The sequence below is a fragment of the Lolium rigidum genome, chromosome 3 (assembly GCF_022539505.1).
Source record: "Lolium rigidum isolate FL_2022 chromosome 3, APGP_CSIRO_Lrig_0.1, whole genome shotgun sequence".
Lineage (NCBI taxonomy): Eukaryota > Viridiplantae > Streptophyta > Magnoliopsida > Poales > Poaceae > Lolium > Lolium rigidum.
The window spans coordinates 334,275,887-334,294,461 of NC_061510.1; the positions used below are offsets into that span (position 1 = coordinate 334,275,887).

General features: G+C 42.1%; 2 protein-coding genes and 1 non-coding gene across 3 annotated transcripts; 2 read left to right on the forward strand and 1 right to left on the reverse strand.

Moving 5' to 3' along the window:
* The first annotated feature begins 4,897 nt into the window (after positions 1-4,897).
* Positions 4,898-9,499, forward strand: LOC124703900 (chlorophyll(ide) b reductase NOL, chloroplastic-like). The gene is made up of 13 exons (XM_047236140.1): positions 4,898-5,150; positions 5,668-5,736; positions 6,067-6,128; positions 6,242-6,328; positions 6,639-6,706; positions 6,810-6,858; positions 6,957-7,042; positions 7,345-7,402; positions 7,951-8,001; positions 8,310-8,360; positions 8,445-8,486; positions 9,015-9,125; positions 9,229-9,499. The coding sequence occupies exons 1-13, from the start codon at positions 4,898-4,900 to the stop codon at positions 9,274-9,276; spliced, it is 1,035 nt and encodes a 344-aa protein (XP_047092096.1). The 3' UTR covers positions 9,277-9,499.
* Positions 9,500-10,195: 696 nt separating this feature from the next.
* Positions 10,196-11,565, forward strand: LOC124703901 (myb family transcription factor PHL12-like). The gene is made up of 6 exons (XM_047236141.1): positions 10,196-10,308; positions 10,627-10,796; positions 10,912-10,997; positions 11,106-11,191; positions 11,339-11,399; positions 11,483-11,565. The coding sequence occupies exons 2-6, from the start codon at positions 10,628-10,630 to the stop codon at positions 11,549-11,551; spliced, it is 471 nt and encodes a 156-aa protein (XP_047092097.1). The 5' UTR covers positions 10,196-10,308; position 10,627; the 3' UTR covers positions 11,552-11,565.
* Positions 11,566-12,143: 578 nt separating this feature from the next.
* On the reverse strand, positions 12,144-12,339 carry LOC124705097. The gene has a single exon (XR_007003939.1). It is a non-coding gene; the product is annotated as a U2 spliceosomal RNA (small nuclear RNA).
* Between the last annotated feature and the right edge of the window lie 6,236 nt (positions 12,340-18,575).

Consider the following 18,575-nt stretch of genomic DNA (forward strand, 5'->3'; position numbering starts at 1 on the left):
ATGTACTAATGTTTCGGTTAATACAATTATAGCATGACATATAAACATTTATCATAAACATAGAGGTATAAATAATAACCACTTTATTATTGCCTCTAGGGCATATCTCCTTCACCTACGACGTTCTTTATTGTCGACAGCAAAAGCTCCTATGCTGTCCTTTTAGGGAGAGATTGGATCCACGCCAACTGTTGCATTCCATCCACAATGCACCAATGCCTAATACAGTGGGATGGAGATGAAGTAGAAGTCAGATCACCATGAGATGATTCAGCAGAGATCTCGGCGATCGGGCATGAACGTTGGGAGATATCAGGCCAAAGAGCCACTCTCGAGCACCAAGTTGGACGGCTAGCGAGCGCATCGGCAGTGACAAAAGAACGGGGTTAGGCTGGTTTCATCCACCGGCCGACCGTGCAACACAAGCAAACATCGATGGACGAACGTGAGCGATGCCGATCCAGGTGATCGGCCCCAAGGATCATGGAGGAACATTACAAAACCTTCATCAAGCAAGCAACATGGAGGCCGATTCCAGCGAATGTTCAAAATTATCCTCACCATCCATTCTTGTTGCGGCGGCGTCACCTGATGGAAAATGAGGTAATGGGTTTGCGTCGGTGATGGGTGGAAGAAGTCAACACTTGCTCGTAACCGGGCCGGCGTTCACACATAGCACCTTGGCTAACCACGAGCCGATTTCAGCGGTCCTGGACGAATCGAGCTAGGGGGCACCTGATCGGATGAACATGTGCGATAAGACCTTGGCTGATCACGGGCCGAGTTCGGCCGATTACTCGGCAGAATCGGCTCGGGGCACCTAATCGGATGAGCATGTGCGATACATTGTGCGGTGAGATATTGGAGGCAGATAGAAAAATCGGATGAGCATGTGCGATACATGTGCGATGAGATATTGGGGGCCGATAGAAAAATCGGCCCGTAAAAAGAAAAAATAAATATATATCTCGCATGATATGTAAGGGACAAAGCCGATGCACGACCATCGACTACGGCACAAATTTTATGGGATCTACCAGGTAGCATGTGCAAAACACAAGGATCTCCGGCTCGTGTCGGAGGAGTTCTACTTCCGAGCCGTTGTGTGATCATCACGCATTATCGACTTTCAATGGAGGAGGGTGATCGGCTCTGGTGGCTCCGCATGATAGTTCTCTCGGACATGATCTGAGCCCGAGTCCATTTATGCGAATGGCGTGCCCTCGTCTCTGTTTCGCCTTGATTGAGACTCGGGGGCAGCTAGCCGGTGGCTCTCTGTTTTTGAAAGCCGATTGGGTGGCCATCGGCTGAGTCCTACGTCGCGATTTTCGTCAAGGGTGGTGATCCGGCGGAACTCAAACTCATTGATCGAAAGGATGAAGGATAGATCATGAAGGCTTGATGCGGCTGACATCGGCTTATTGAGCTTTGACCAAGATTGCGGTCACTCACGCGTCGAAGAGATGAAGGACGGATTATGAGAAACCGATGCGTTGCCATCGGCTCATTGAGAATCGGCTTAAAATAAATCGGCAAAATAAAATTGGGGAAACTTCTTCATTAACGAACGGGATTTCTTACAAAGAAAGAGCCGATTGCTCAAAGAAGGAAGAACAAAAGAAGGGTCTATTGACCAATCTACTATTACTAGGCCTACACTAGTAGATCCTAGTCTACGGGCCGTCGCTGCCCTCGTCGTCATCCTCGGAGCTCTCATCGGCACTGCGCGATGGGCTCCTCGTCGCTGCTCCCGTAGCCCTCTACGGGAGCTTCATCCTCCTCTTCATCATCGCTGCTGTCGTCGTCCCACCACATGCGGAGGCGTTTCGCCGGCGGGTAGCCCTCGAGGGAGTCGTCGTCATCGTCCTCTTCTTCCTCTTCTTCGGAGGAGGGGCAGCCGTCCCAGGGGAACTGGTCATCCTCGCTTTCCGATTCCAGTTCCCCATCGGCGAGGAACTGGAGATCTTCATCCCCGCTGGTCAAGGAGCTGGTCAGTCCTCGGACCGAGATGGAGGAGGCGTGGTCCTCCTGGTCCCATTCTTCCGGTGCGCGGATGTCTTCCGAGCGTCTCGCGGGAGGAGGAAGACCCATAGGAGAGGCCGGAAGAGGAAGAGGAGGAGGAAGACATGGTGGCGCAGGAGGGTTTTTGGGTGCTAATGCGAGGAGGATGAAGGAGAAGCAAACTGTTTGGAACAGTTAAATAAAAGGGGATATGGTGGAGATTCAATGCCACGGCTAGTTCCGAGGAAGTGGTGCCTAACGGAAAAAAAACTTATTCGCAGGCCACGCGGAGAAGTGGAAGAGGCAAGGCATCGTGATGAAGGATGCTGCGGCGGTTCTGCGCTGCGCCACGACATGACCCGACGAAAAAAGCGTAATGATTTTGGAAATGTCATTTCCAAAACCGAGGAGGCATGTGTTATCACCGAGAATTTGACCGAGTCGAGAGGTGGGCCGCGATCAAGATGGGCTTGAAGATTATATACATAGAAGAAATACATGAATCGGCCTTGTGTACCAAGTTTGGGCTAGTTTGCCCGTGTATACGTACCATAGTAGGATACGTGTTGGTTAGGAGTTAGAGTTTTACCCGTGCACGGTTAGGTGCACGCTTGAATTAGAAAGTCCACTGGACTATAAATATGTATCTAGGGTTTATGGAATAAACAACAACCAACGTTCAACACAAACCAATCTCGGCGCATCGCCAACTCCTTCGTCTCGAGGGTTTCTCACGGTAAGCACCATGCTGCCTAGATCGCATCTTGCGATCTAGGCAGCATAAGCTTATTGCGTTGTTCATGCGTTGCTCGTGCTGAAGCCTTTTTGATGGCGAGCAACGTAGTTATCTTAGATGTGTTAGGGTTAGCATTGTTCTTCGTATCATATGTTGTCGTAGTGCAACCCTTATACATCTAGCACGCCTTACACCTATCTTAGGTGTAGGGCGGCACCCGCTTGATCATTGTTTAGTAGATCCGATCCGTTACGGTTTGCTCCTTGTTCTTCAAGGATTAGTTTAATATCCGCAATAGTTAGGCCTTACAAAGGGTTGGAGGATCCAGCGGCGTGTAGGGTGTAGTTTGCTAGCCCTAGACAGGGATGTTCCGGGGATCAACCTCGTGTTGGTTTTTAGGCCACTGTCTAGGATCGGCTTATGATCACCGTACGCGAGCGCGAGGCCCAATCGTGAGTAGGATGATCCGATTATGCGGTGAAAACCCTAAATCGTCGTAGATCGCTTTAGCTTTATCTTGATCAAGCGGGACCACCATATATTCGGACACCTCGTACGAATCATGGGTGGATCGGCTCTTTGAGCCGATTCACGAGGATAACTTCGAGAGCCGATCGAGGCTCGTATTTAACGTTTACGTGTATGCTATGCAGGAAACTAAGCGAGGCATCATCCAACACCTTCCGACCGGGTATAGGTCGGGTGGCACGCCCTGCGGACGAGCATCGGACGTGTGACCGAAGGCTTTGCGGGCCGTCGCTCCGAGGAGCTAGGGCCAGCCGCAGCCCTGAGTTGTTCCCGGCTCTACGGTGTTGCCGGTCGCTGCCCGCCGGTGGGTTTCTGACCGCTTAACAAATACTGCGAGGAAGAACATAGTGCGTCTTGCCAGGTACCATGTCCGGTCGGGGTGGTCTGGGTGACACATTTGGTATCGAAAGCCGACCTTCGCGGCTTACATGGGCATGTCTGGGTCACTGGGTTCGGGCATGTGCACACGGTGCATGTCACATGTGCCCGGCACTCGGATGCACAGCAAGCGTGCCAAGAAGGGGACATTTCGGCACAGGGGGCTAATCAAGGGCCTTCGATCTTCTAAGGGGATGGGTGCGACATGCTAGCCCACGGCTTAATACCAAGCAAGTTGGGTGATTTCTTTTCTAAAACTCATCAACAAAGAACTCCGAGGCGTGCCTGGACTGTGAGGACGAGGATGAGGACCGACCGGGAAGTGGCTGTCGGGGTCGCCACAGCGTGGTGGGCAAAGTCTTGCGTGAGAAAGACATGTGTTAATCCGTGAGGCTAGTCTAGAGATCAGTGACAAAGATCCTAGAGAAGCTGCCGCAGGTAACAGGCCGGCCGGGAGTGTCGGGGGTGTTACAAAGCAGCGCAGCCTTATAAGCAGGTAAATAAGCTTAACACATAAATTGAGTTTTATTTTTGAAAAGTAGAAATCTCATGGTATCATGATGCGGATTCTATGATACCATGTTGCTGACGGAAAAACATAAGCTGATACGATATTGTTGATGGAAAACGATACTATACTTAGTATCGATACTGAAAACCTTGAAAACTAGTACGGAGTAGTAAATATTTTCAGAACATTTTTGTTCTCAAGTAGAGGAAGAAGACAACTGATACGATATTCCGCAACTAGTTGCACCCGCACTTTATTTTTTGTTATGACACTTCTAAGTTTTCAAAAAATGCAAACTAAAATTGTAGACATACATTGTGTTGTGTCTTGTGCATCCGTGAAGTTTCATCCAAAAATATGTCAAAATGTGACCTGTGTAAAAAAGAAAAGACGTACGTAAATAGTGTCACGTACTATTTACATATCATTTGTTCTTTTTGTGTAGGCCACATTTTGACATATTTTTGGATGAAATTTCACAGATGCACAAGATACAACAGAATGTATGTCTAGAATTTTAGTTTGCGTCCGAAATGTCGAAACGAAAATGGGAGCCTAGGCTTAGTTGCGGAGATGCTCCCTCTCGAAAGGGAATTCGTATACGACGGACTGCTTGCTTGCTGACACCGACACGCGGGCCATCTCGTCTCTGATCACGCAAGACGCAACGCGGCTCCTTGGCTCGTTATCTCAGCGACCACCGCAGCGCGCACACGCGTCGCCCCCACGCTCGCTCTTCCCGAATGGCCACCGTCGCCGCCCCTCTCCCGCTCCGGGCCGCCGCCTGCGCGGGCCACGCGCCGTTCCGGCTGTCCTCCGACGATGGGGCGCGGTTCCCCAGCCGGCTGGGGCAGCGCAGTCTGGTGGCGGGAGTCTGCCGCCCTCGGGAATCAGCAGGGTTCCGGGTGGAAGCTCTCTTCGGCGGCGGCGGAGGAGGGGGGCCCAAGGAGCCCATGGTGCCTCCCTACAATGTCCTCATCACTGGCTCCACCAAAGGTGCTGTTTATGCTTCTTCTTCTTTTTTTGGCCCCCTCTTCGTGTTACGTGTTGCTTGGTTTACATGAAGGAATTGAATTATGGTGATCTGAATGCGTTTGCGGCATTCGTAATTAACAGGACAGCAATTGGCCGAAGTTGTTATAGGTTTCTAATGTTCTGTTGTAATGTTGGCCGTGCCAATTAGTCATTTACTAGCACATGTGACCAAGTGACTTGCTAAATATGACAAAAACGACAGAGAATGACTCCAGATATAATGAATGTGCGCGCTTGCTCTACTTTTTTTTTTTTTTTGAAATGGGGTAGCCCCAGCCTCTGCGTCAATTGGTTCATACGGCTCCACTTACTGAAATGAATGGAAGTTGAGCTTGAAGCTGTGCAAAAGTATTGATTTGATATCCTATTTCGGTCAGGAAACTGAGATAAAAGGATACAGGGGCATACATAACTTGTAGAATCTGGTTCCGGTTAACATTTGTATGTCTTGCTCAGTAACCTCTATGTTCTTGAACAGGTATAGGATACGCGCTGGCAAGGAAGTTTCTGAACGCTGGTGATAATGTTGTAATCTGCTCAAGATCAGGTTAGGAAGAACTGGTTTTAGTTGTTCATTTGAGTGTTTTCATAAAAGAAATAGATATTCTTTTGATGGAGACTAAGATGCATACCAAATTGATCGACATTTAACTCTTCCTGGACTATTCTAATTTATCTTACAGAAGGTACTCACTGTAGATGCTGTCCTTTAGATCACTGATCTGTCAAAAAGTATTTTCATGATTTTCTTAAATGGCAAACACATTAAATGTTTTAATGTTCCTGAGACAGTTTTGGAAAGAATGAAATGGACAACATGCAGGTTACAATTGATACCAGCTTAGTCTTTCCTTGACATGCAGTCTATCCTCTACAGCTGAAAGGGTAGAGTCTGCAACCAGTGACCTGAAAAAGGAATTTGGAGAGCAGCATGTGTGGGTACCTACTTCTGAGCTACTTGGTTCTTATATCGGCATTGAAGCTACTTCAATATATGACAGTGCAACATATTCGATTTCATAATCTCAGTTGACGCCCTTTGTTTATCACAGGGAACTGTCTGTGATGTTAGAGAAGGAAAGGATGTGAAGGCACTTGTGGATTTTGCACGTGATAAGCTGGGCTATATTGATATTTGGGTACATAGCGACCCCTCCCTCACTAAATATTAACACATGCACTTCTATTCCTGTTTGCTATTTTTTGTGCTATGGTAACCACTATCTATGAAATAACATTGATGCTCACTGCATCATTCCCCATATTTGATAGTTAGGTGCTTAACATATGCAATTGTGTATGGAATAACTCCGTCCAATCTGCACTTCTTTGCCTGAAAATTGATATATCAACTTTACATAACTGTTTAAACTTAATGCAATCAACTGAAAGATTCTTTCATGCCATAAAAGAGCTCAAATTTCTTATGAATTATTTCTGTTGGTGCAGATTAACAATGCCGGATCAAATGCATATAGTTTCAAACCGTTGGTGGAAACCTCTGATGAGGCTCTCATGTAATTTTCAGTCTCTGTATTGGCAATGCTTGAACAAGCACGCCTTTATTCAGTTGTACTTTCAAGTGCCAATAATTATCGACCTTTTTGTTTGGTTTTATAGCGAGGTGATCACCACTAACACTCTTGGATTGATGCTATGTTGTCGTGAGGTATTACTTTCCACTCCATATTAGCCTTTTGTCGTATATTATGATAACTATAAAGAATCATTTTCCCAACATTCATCGTCTTGCCATCTTACTGTTAGGCAATAAATATGATGTGGAGCCAACCTCGAGGTGGTCACATATTTAACATTGATGGTGCTGGCTCTGATGGAAGGCCTACCCCAAGGTAGCATTTCTGTTTGTTATGTTGTGTAGTAAATGTGGAACGTTGTTCTTTTAATGCTGATAAGAGTATCTTTCGTCCCTCTCACATGAGTGTGTGTTTTACTTGACGTATTGAATTTGCACAGCCATATGGTAATATAAGTTACCATATGGCTGTTTAACTTATATTACCATATTAGCACCAAGCCATCCCGCAAAAAAATGGTAATATAAGTTATTTAGATTAATGAAGGTGGGCAAAGCAAAATACTAAAGAGGCAAACTCTATGACCTTTTGGTGAATTTATGATTGATAATCACCAGGTTTGCCGCTTATGGTGCAACGAAGAGAAGTGTGGTGCACCTTACGAAGTCTCTACAGGTAAAGATAAGATCTGTGGTGATATCATCTGAAATGATTAGCTTCTGTTCAAACATTTGCAATTAAGCATTCAGAAATGATGAAATATTTTCTGCAATGAAACTTCATGCAAATGTTGATTGCCTTAGAGGTACAAACATGCAACAGTACAATGTGATAACTGATGTTTATCTATATGAAAGCCGTATGAAATACGCAAATAATTACTCATTAATTATTACAGCAGACTAGTTACTGGGACAATCCAAAGCTGTAATCATCCATTTAAATAGGAGATGCTATCCACTTGACCTTGAGGTTTTCACCCTTTTTTTAGGTAAATGTTTTAGTCCTTAAGGTGCTATTCTAGAATACCATCATTTACCTCCCCCAAAAATAAATCATTTTAGTCTTTAATGGCATGGATTTTTATGAAGAACTCATCTTACTTCTTACCTTTACATTTATTTCCCTTCCTTTTGATTTTTTTTTTGCCAAGGTAGTGTTAGGTTAGGTCTCAACTTGCCTTATCAGAAATCTCGTTGCGAAATAACATGATCTAATTGCAGGTTGAGTTGCAGATGAATGAAGTGAACAATGTCGTGGTGCACAATTTATCGGTACGTAGCTCTACTGTTCTTTCGCTATCTTGTATAATCTGAACTCCCTAATTATTTTGTTGCATAAAGATTATTAAATATTGGTGTAGTTTAACTAGTTTGTGTAAGGCTGTAAGGATTGGACCATGGAATATGTGCATAAGTAAATTTCTTTTTGGCTCTGAGCTATTTATAACTCTTAAAAGGGCAGTTATTTGCTGTGTTGTAAGTTTGTAACCGACCTCTATAGGCTTATAAATACTCTTTTCTCTTTTCAATGAAACCAGACGCTTCTAAAAAAAAACTAAATACTTAATTAATTTGTGCAGCCTGGCATGGTCACCACTGAGCTTCTTATGTCTGGTGCTACCACAAAGCAAGTAAGAGATAAACATTCCCCAATTCGTGTTTTACCATTCTAGAATCAGATAATTCATAGTTACTAAAAATTGTACTGATGACAGGCAAAGTTTTTCATCAATATATTGGCTGAACCTCCTGAAGTGGTGAGAGCTCTGCCATTGTTCATTTTTTCCCAGAACAGTGTTACTTTCCTGAAAATTGTAATTTGTTCTTTGACAAAGGGCCAAGTTAATCTTATATATTACTTGCACTAACGAAGTTCAAAATTTGTAATGTGAAGTGGGTTCGATCATGCATACATTTACATTATCGACATTTTCTTCATATGATCTTCGCAGGAAAAACATGTTTTATTCATCTGTTTGTTTCAGTGTGAACATACATTAAGAGTTATCAAATGTGTTATTCTGAGCGAAAATAGCTGATCTAATGACATGATATAAAATGAAAATTGTCTTTCATATTTTGTAACTTATAGCTTACTTTGAAGCCTTACTCCATGACAGCCATGTTTGATTTGTACAGTGAAGGAGCTCTATGTTCATTTTGAGATTAATATGTAACTATATATTAATGATTACCTTTAATGTTATTTATGTACACCTTCTATTCATATTTTGTTTGATAACATGGGTAAACAATAATGATGTTGATTCACTGTTATATAATAGGTTGCGGATTACCTTGTTCCAAACATCAGAGCAATCCCTACCAACCAATCCATGAAGCCGACTTACATTCGCTTTCTTACTGGCTTGAGAGCCTACTCAAGAATTTTTTCAGTAAGAACTCCCTGAAATCTGGGGACTGTCTTTTATTAATCTTGGACATCCCCAACTAATGTCAGTTTGCTATAATAATCACTCTCCTCGATTTCATTTGCAGAGACTTGCCTTTGGTGCTCGTAGGAACAAGTATGTTGCTGAGGATTAGTTATCTACTGCCATCCTCCAACCCAGAAGAAATTAGGAATATTCTTGTTATCGTCTATTAGAAGTTCATTCTTTTCCTGTAAAAATAGGTTGTATTACCGATGGCATCTCTAGAACACAACGATGTACTCCTCTTATATACAGACATGTAATTTGATCATCTCATCAAAGTTATTGTCATCGACCGAATCATTTATAGATGATGTGGTTTATGTGTGCCCTTATGATCTGCAGTAGAGTACAAGTTTGCCAAAACTTGCATGTTGCATCCCATGCAAGAGGAGCCCATGATACATCTATGCACCTACACACTGAGGCTGAACCCATTTTTTCCTTGTTAGTTTCCACAACTTCTATAGTCTTGCCTACCTTTCCTGTTTTGGGGTAAGTTTGTCCACAATGTAGAATTTAAGCATCTAAGATAGATACATTTGTTGATGTACAATATATTTTTTTCTTCATTGAAAGGCATGCAGATGGCATTGCTAATTTGCAATGATAGGACATGGCCATGCACTCTGGCTGCTAGGTGTTGGCAGCATTGCCAGCATAGGACTTCGATCAGATCTCACACATCCAGTTTGCCTGATAAGTTTACCTCAACACTTCATTACTGCACCTAATTTGTCAGTCCGGTTCTTTGCTTCTTCTCTGTCGCATTTATTGCCCCTTTTTGTAAATGTGATGTGAACCATTCATGGATTTTGCTGAGTCTGCATGTGCTATGGAAACAGTACCTCGTGACATATCAATAATAAATTCTAGGTAATCATTCTTCTCGCTTCTTATCATTTTGAAAGATCTGTACTTTTCTGCTAACCTTTCCGCCTATTGAAACCAGTTATGATGAATTATGTTAATGTGGTAGAATGTTGAATTGTAGGTACACAAAACTAGTGCAGTATCTCTAGTCTTTTACAAGAACTGTATAAAAGGGTGGCTGGCTTGATAGAGAAAGACGCCACCACTCACTCTTCTTGCTAAAAGATAGGACATACACTGCCAGTTCCTTTTGCTTCCGCGGCATATACTGGTACTTTTGTATTTAATGAGTTTTAGTTTCTTTGCTGGTTTAGTGCATTCTTTTTTCTAATACAGGATGCAAGGTCATCGATATTCTGCTTGATCTTCCATTTAATTTCTGTATTTGGAAATGTTTTCTGTATCTATATGGGCACCCAAGTTTACAAAATAAAAAAAATTTGATGGATTCTGGATCTTTAGTTACACAAGTTGCTTTGCGTCATCCTTTTGCCACTTGTTATGCCTTCATTCTAAAACAGAGAGTTGCACAAGACAGACTGCCAGATTTCCGTGATCCTTACTCACATGTGGTGAGCTTGATTTGCAGAATGAAGTCTAACAACAAGCCAGCACAAAGCAGTGATGTTTCTTACGTGTCGAGCATACTGGCCTGCCGCATTCTCAGGGCAATGCAGCCGACGAGGAGTTTGCTTCGCTGGAGCGATGATCTCCATAAGATCTTCGTGGAAGCTGTAGCGCATCAAGGAGGTCCTTATGGTTTGGTTTCTTGAACTTTGAGCGTACAATTTGAAACAGTTCATTGTTTGTTCTTTTGGTCTGAAATCTCTTGATGAAACTGACGCCGTGCTATTCAACTCTTGCAACTCTTTAGAGGCAAAGCCAACTACGGTGAAGCAGGCAATGGAAGCTATGGGAGTCAAAGGCCTCACAGTCCAGAACATAAAAAGCCACCTCCAAGTACCTCACACGGCCCTACGCTCTTGCAGCTTTACACCAGATATACTTGCATCGTTCCCGTTCCACAGTGCAGGATCTGAATACACTTTGCTTATTCTTGTGTGCCAGAGATACAGGGAGAAGTGTGATTTAGGAGGTCAACCTCGTCAGGATGTTCTAGGTGCTGCATCACCGATCATGGCAGGACATAATATGTATGATTCCTTGATGCAATCAGATTATTTCTTGATGCAATCAGATTATTGGATCCGCATGCTTTCCTGTTGTGGTCTTTTCTTAGAACACTCACTGACCAATTGTGGTGCTGGTGCATAAGTTCTGAAACATGTTCCGATGTGCAGGACATCTGAGAGTGAGATGGTGATGGACAATGGCGCAGCTATGCGTATGGCTGAAATGGAGGTATAAATGATTTCTTCAACTGAAAAAATTGGAAATTACTCTTCATTTATTCCTAATCGAAGCTATGTTTCCTCGTGATTTAGATGGTGAACTATTTTCTTATGGATGACAGGGAGGTACAGTTTTCTCTGCATACCTGCAAATGCACTTGATCTATATGTGAAGGCAACTTACTACCTATGTTGCCTCTTGCAGATGGTGGATAACAATTTTTCTGCAGACGAGGTGCAGGTACATTCAGATCATCAAATCATGTTTTACCTGTTTCCACTGATCACTGCCTCACATTAACGAAGCTTTTGATGCTGAAACGCGGTAACACTTTTGCTACTGTTACGTAAAAAATATATTGATACAGATGATGGAGAACGAACTGATGAATGAAATCAAGGCACCGCCAGGTTCTCGAAAAGAAGTCCAGGCACCTTTCTAATAATGAAATCAAGGTGCATGAACCGGCTCATATTCGCAGTAATTCGGCAACAAGAAAAATGGCAACAATACTGCTTGTGTTGCTGATAAGCCAAGGAAAATGGCAGGACTCAACAGTATCCTTATTCCTTAGCCCCACTTGGCTAGTACATTTCTTGCAACATCAGGGCTGCAATGAGCGCATTTGTCCACCAGTTATTATGTTCCAAAAATAAGATTTCGTTTCCTCAAGTTCAGAAGTAGTCGTTTGATCTGCTCCAATTGTTCAGATTTCTTTTCCAGTCTGATTGCCAAAACATTAGATTGACTTGGTTGGGGTGCGCCATGCCTGGGCAGTAGTGCAACGCCCAGGCGACACTTGAGGGCCCCAGTGGCAAGCCACTGTGGTGGACCCTCCCCCACAAAAAAAAAATTTAATATCATTGTGGGCACATGGCCCACATATCAGATATTAAACTGATAAGAACAGATACTACACTTGATCTTAGCCAAAAGGCCGAGAAAGGTTTGAGTTGCTAGCGTGGTCACCCCCTCCTTCTTATAGCACAGCCGCGCCCGGTCTCCTGCTTCGCTCGGCGAGGTGGGACTAAACAAAGCGAACAGACTCAGCTCTCGACGCAGAGCAGGCAGGTTCGAATAGCCTATCAGCCTAAGTGGGCTTCGGTTTTAGCAGGGCCCGTGGGCTGCGAACACAGCATGACGGAACAACACAAGAGCGAGAGATGATTCCTTTAGCCCAGTCGCCTCTGTATACCCGACCCCACGCTTGATGAGTACTGTACTTTTTTTTAGCCCAAGAATACATGTCGGTATATATACCCTGGTAATACATGGCTACGTGACTCAAGCCACTCAGCCGAGCATTCGACCATGCCGATTCCCCAAGTTCCTCTAGCCTATGATTCCGAAAATGGAATCATATATATACTACCTCCGTCCATAGAAATATGTCTTATATATCTAAATTTAGAAAAAAATAAGATATTATTTTGTGCATGGAGGGAGTAATATATATGGGCATATGGCATACATACTCCTACAAGTTCTTGTTTGTTCATTTTATCGACAGAATATCATAACAATTTTCATGGACGGGGCATGTAAGGACACGGTGCCATGCGCTAGCAAGACCTTCTGAGCCAACATGATGTTGCTTGCATTACCGGATAAATATGATGGTATACTAGGGTTGCCACACTTTGCCATACCATATGTTTGACAAGTTTAACCATATTAGTCCCTCGTTTGGTTGGTAGCCAACAGTACTATATGCTCGGTTATTATCATGTTGCGAAGTAGACATATGAAAGTAAGATTAGAATTTTGAGACTTGAAGAATTTTCCACTGCACAACCATAATTTGTTGCAAAAGTACCATGTTTTTACCATGACGTAGATTTTTCGTTGCAAGAGAAAGGCCTATTAGAACAAACTCCCACTTAATACAACGATAAAAATTTACAGCGATATTTATAAAATATCACCACGACATTTTTTTTTGCAATTTGAGACTCTACTGCAATAAGTCATTACAATACGACAAAAGTATGCCCACATTATTACTTATTGTGCAATAGTAAACTATATCTCAATGAAATTTGAAGTTCTCGCTATTCGTTGCGCTACATATTATTCTCGGGAGGAAACTAAAATCGGCGTCAATAAGATGCAACAATGCAACAATTTATTATATCTATAAATTCGTTCCAAGAGTACCCATTGTAGTGGGCTCATAAAAGTCAGCCAATCCGTGCGCAATTAAAGTATTGAGTTTCTAAGCAAATACACCATGTAAAATTGTGCGACTAATCCAGTATGTGTTCATAATAATGAGCAAAATGCCAAGTATGCTTACACTTGCGTATGTATAGAAGCACTCGGGCAAACACACGCTTTTTATGTAATGAAGGAATAAGTGTACCATGCCAAAATGTGTAGATATTATAGCATGTTTAAGTTCACGCATAATTATCTTTCATTGAACTAGATTTGTGACAGGTAAGATCAATTGACAGCCTTGTTTATAAGAAGCGGTAGGTTCAAGAAATAACCCATTCGGGCGTTTTTGACTAGGGTCAGATCCGACATCCCGGTTGCATTTGGTGCATATCTACCTAGTGTACTTTGGCCGGTAAGTTTTGATGCAAAAGGTGTGACTATAAAAAGAACCGCAAACTCCGCACATGCTCACCTACTTAAACGTGTACTACAATTTAGAGTGAAGCACGCGCACACCACTAACCCGTAACTAAAATTTCTCTTGAGAGAAGACAAATGCTCGACATTTAAGCCTTTTCGTCTGAGATAGATCAACATAGGTATGTGAGGCATCAGGAGTTGTTAACATGCTTCAGCGATGGCAGGTGCTCTTCCGTAAACTATTTCTATGAGAGAACCACAACCTTGTTGGAAGAATATTTCCCTACTTTTAGTAGTTTTGTGTGTTTGATAACAACATTAGGGACGTAGACATACCTTATCGGGTACCCACTATTGCCATACTTAGTGTGTTCTAATCGAAGGCCCATGAAACCCATGGCGCAATAAGCACTCGAAGTGTGTAACACAAGTACAAGCCCATACATTGCTACGTGACTCAAGCATGGCTTTCGTTTCACTACCCTTTTGTTGTGGCTTTTTTTTCGCTTTTTGGCTTTGGCAAAAGCCAAAAAAAAGCACCTAAATAGGTGCTTTTTGGCTTTTGAATTTTGGAAGCTAAAAACAAAGATCCTATTCTTTTGGCTTCCAAAACCCAAAAGCCAAAAAAGCACCTATTTAGTTGCTTTTTTTTAGCTTTTGCCAAAGCCAAAATACCAAAAAAAGCCACAACAAGATGTGCTCAGATCGAGAGATGCTTCGTTTAGCCCAGTCGCCTTTGTATACTCGGTCCCACGCTTGATGAGTACTTTGTTTAGCCCAATAATACACTCAGCCGACCAGCCATTCGACCATACCGTACCGGTTCCCCAAGTTCTTCTTACCAATGATTCCGAAAATATGATCATATATATCACTCCATTCCATAATGTAGGACATTTTAGCAAACTATTTTAATTTACTAAAACGACTTATATTGTGGGACGTTCTTGTTTGTTCATATTATCTAGAGAATAGCATACCAATTTTCATGGACGGGGTATGTAAGGACCGTGCCATGCACTAGCAAGACCTTCTGAACCAACATGATGTTGCTTGCGTTACCGGATACATATGCCAGTATACTAGGGTTGCCACAATTTGCCACCATATACTACTATATGTTAAACAAGTTTAACCATATTAGTCTGTTAACCACCCTCATGGTCGGATTGTACTCTGAACTACCCAACACTACTATGCTTGGTTGTTCTGATATTGTGAAGTAGACATATGAAAGTATAATTAGAATTTTGAGACTTGAGGAAGTTTCCATCCATAATTTGCTGCAAAAGTACCATGTTTTTACCATGACATAGATTTTCCGTTGCAAGAGAAAGGCCTATTAGAACAAAACTCCCACTTAATAGTTAATACAGCAATACAAATTTGCAGCAATATTTATAAAACATCACCACGACATTTTTTTCTGCAATTTGAGACTCTACTACAATAAGTTGTTACAATACGACAAAAGTATAGCCACATTATTAGTTTTTGTGCAATAGAAGACTATATCTCAATGAAATTTGAAGTTCTCACTATTCGTTGCGCTACATATTATTCTTGGGAGGAAACTAAAATCAGCGGCAATAAGATGCAACAATGCAACAATTTATAGTATCTATAAATTCGTTCCAAGAGTACCCATTGTGGTGGGCTCATAAAAGTCAGCCAATCCGTGCACAATTAAAGTATTGAGTTTCTAAGCAAATAAACAATGTAAAATTGTGTGACTAATCCATGTATGTGTTCATAATAATCAACAAAATGCCAAGTATGCTTACACTTGCGTATGTATAGAAGCACTCGAGCAAACACACTCTTTTTGTGTAATAAAGGAACAAGTGTACCATGCTAAAATGTGTAGATATTATAGCATGTTTAAGTTCACGCATAATTATTTTCCATTGAACTAGATTTGTGACAGGTAAGATCAATTGACATGCTTGTTTGCAAGAAGCGGTAGGTTCAAGAAATAACCCACTCAGGTGTTTTTGAGTAGGGTCAGATCCGACATACCAGTTGTATTTGGTGCCCATCTACCGAGCTTATCTTGGTCGCTAAGTTTCCATGCAGAAGACGTGCCTATAAAAAGAGCTGCAAACTCCGCACTTGCTCACCCACTTCAAGTTGTACAACTTAGAGTGAAGCACGCACACACTACTAACCTGTAACTAAAATTTCTCTTGAGAGAAGACAAATGCTCGAGATTCCAGTGCTTTCGTTCGAGATAGATCAACATAGGTATGTGAGGCATCAGGAGTTCTTAAAATGCTAGGGCCATGTAAGGTACTTTTCCGTAGACAATTCAGTGAAGGTTCAGAATCTTATCGAGCTGAAGGTGAAGTGTAGTCTGCACAAAACACATCCTTCATGCGAGACCTCAAGCTGGAGGAACCCACTGACTGCAAACTAGGAAAGGGCACACATTATTTGACCCATGTAGATGTAGGTAGATGAGCTAGGAGCACTCGACCAACATATGGCGTGCTTTGCAAGTGTGTGTAGTAGACCACCAGACCTGGATACTTCTGGACGTGGTATAATGTGACATTTGATAACCGATATGCATTTAGGTATTTAAAGAACACTGCAAAATATTTTAATGTAAGAGAGAAACAAAAGTTACACTCTGCATTAATGAAAAATGAAATCATTGCAAAAAGTGGCAGCTTCATTGCTGAAGTTTGCACGAAGCGTTCTTTTTTTGTTCTTGATGGGCAAACAATTGTGTCTCCACATTTCCCACATTAAAATTCCTTTGGCTCGGACAAACAATGTTTTAAGTTAAGTCGCCTGCTTGTCCAAGCATCCAAAGGATCACAATTTTCATGAAGGGGACAACCATCAAAGCTTCAAATAAAGACAAGGACGCAAGGATTGGAGCAAAACTTGTATCAGAGGCTACTTTGAGGCATTCCATGTTAGACATTGTCGAGAGCTTAGGATAAGATGATTGACGAATTGCTGAAAAGAAACTGGCTGCAGACTGCAGACATAATTGCTGTCAATACTTGGATAGTGTTTGAACCATTTCGGCTGACTTTGCATTTGCATTAGGTGTTTTAATCTGAATTTCTTGAATGGATCTTGTTTAAATTGTTCTGCAGACCTTGCACTACATTAGATGTTTTAATCTGAACTTCTAGTGTTCTCGTTTCAATATAGCAAGGATCAGAAAAGTTGATGCTGGATTGCTTATGTTTGTCATACCTTATTTTTGGAAATAAATTTGGGAGCTTTTCTGTTTGCTCCAAAGAAGAATCGTGAATGTTGAGTCTCATTCTCCTCGCATGTAAAACCCAAAAAGGAAATCCCTAGCTATAAAATACCTGTAAATGTATGACTCTCATGGCATCACTAGTAGAATATGTCGCTTTAGTCCCGGTTTGTAAGAGCATTTATTCCTAGTTTGCAATCGGGACTACGCAATCGGGACTAAAGGCCCCCCTCCTTTAATCTCGGTTGTGCTGCAACCGAAACTAAAGGGCTCAACGTGGGCTGCGGACGCACGTCGGGACGAGGGACCTTTAGTCCCGGTTTTTAAGAGCCTTTAGTCCTGATTTTGCAACCGGGACTACGCAATCGGGATTAAAGGCCCCCTCTCAGTCTCGGTTGTGCTGCGAACCGGGACTAAAGGGGCTCCACGTGGGCTGCGGACGCCCGTCCGAAGGAGGGACTAAAGGCTATTTCGTCTTTTTTTTTAATCCAATTTCTTTTTCTAATTCTTTTCCACCCTTTTTTTCTAATTCTTTTCCACTTCCTTTTTCTATTTTTTTTAGAATTTCTAGTATTTCAGTTATTTGACAAGTTTAGTCTCTAACTACACATAATCTCTAGTAAAATTACTTACTCGCGGTCAAACTTTCCGCTCGGTCACCCGTCCTTCCACTACTCCAGCACTACCACGCTTAACTTCTCAGTTCCTTCCCGTCCCGTTTCCAAGTGCTTCACGCGCATGTTATTGATACTAATATCATATCAATCTTATTAACCTCTCCTTCACGATGTAACACTTCTTTTTTATTTGAATTCTAAATAATTACTTTAATAAACAAAAGTAATGAAGTAAAAAAAATTGAGTAAATAAATAAAATTTTCTTTTTTTCTTTTGCAAAACCTAAAACCTAAAATTTTTCATACTTCTCTTTGGAAGTTTGAGAATCTAAAAATTGGCTAAACAGGTAAACTCGGGTGAATTCGGATGTAACTTTTTGAGACGATCATTTTGATAGGTTATACATTTTTTCCGACACCGTATGCAACCAGAAATACCGTTTTACCGATACATGACGCAATTTTGTCAAAATTCAAATTTGTTAATTTCTACTGATAGTAGGTTACCGTAACATATAGGAATCTCAAAAGATTTTTTTTGAATTTTCTATCATTTTTGTTTTGTATTTTACAAAGCTAAAAAAGACGATCCAAGAGGGGTGAGTGCGTGGAGAGCAAAAAAATGTAGAAAGCCTTTAGTCCCTATTGGTGTTACAAACCAATTGTAGAGGGAAGTGATGACCCACAAGTATAGGGGGTGTATCGTAGTATCTTCGATAAGTAAGAATGTCGATCCCAACGAGGAGCAGAAGGTGTTGACAAGCAGTT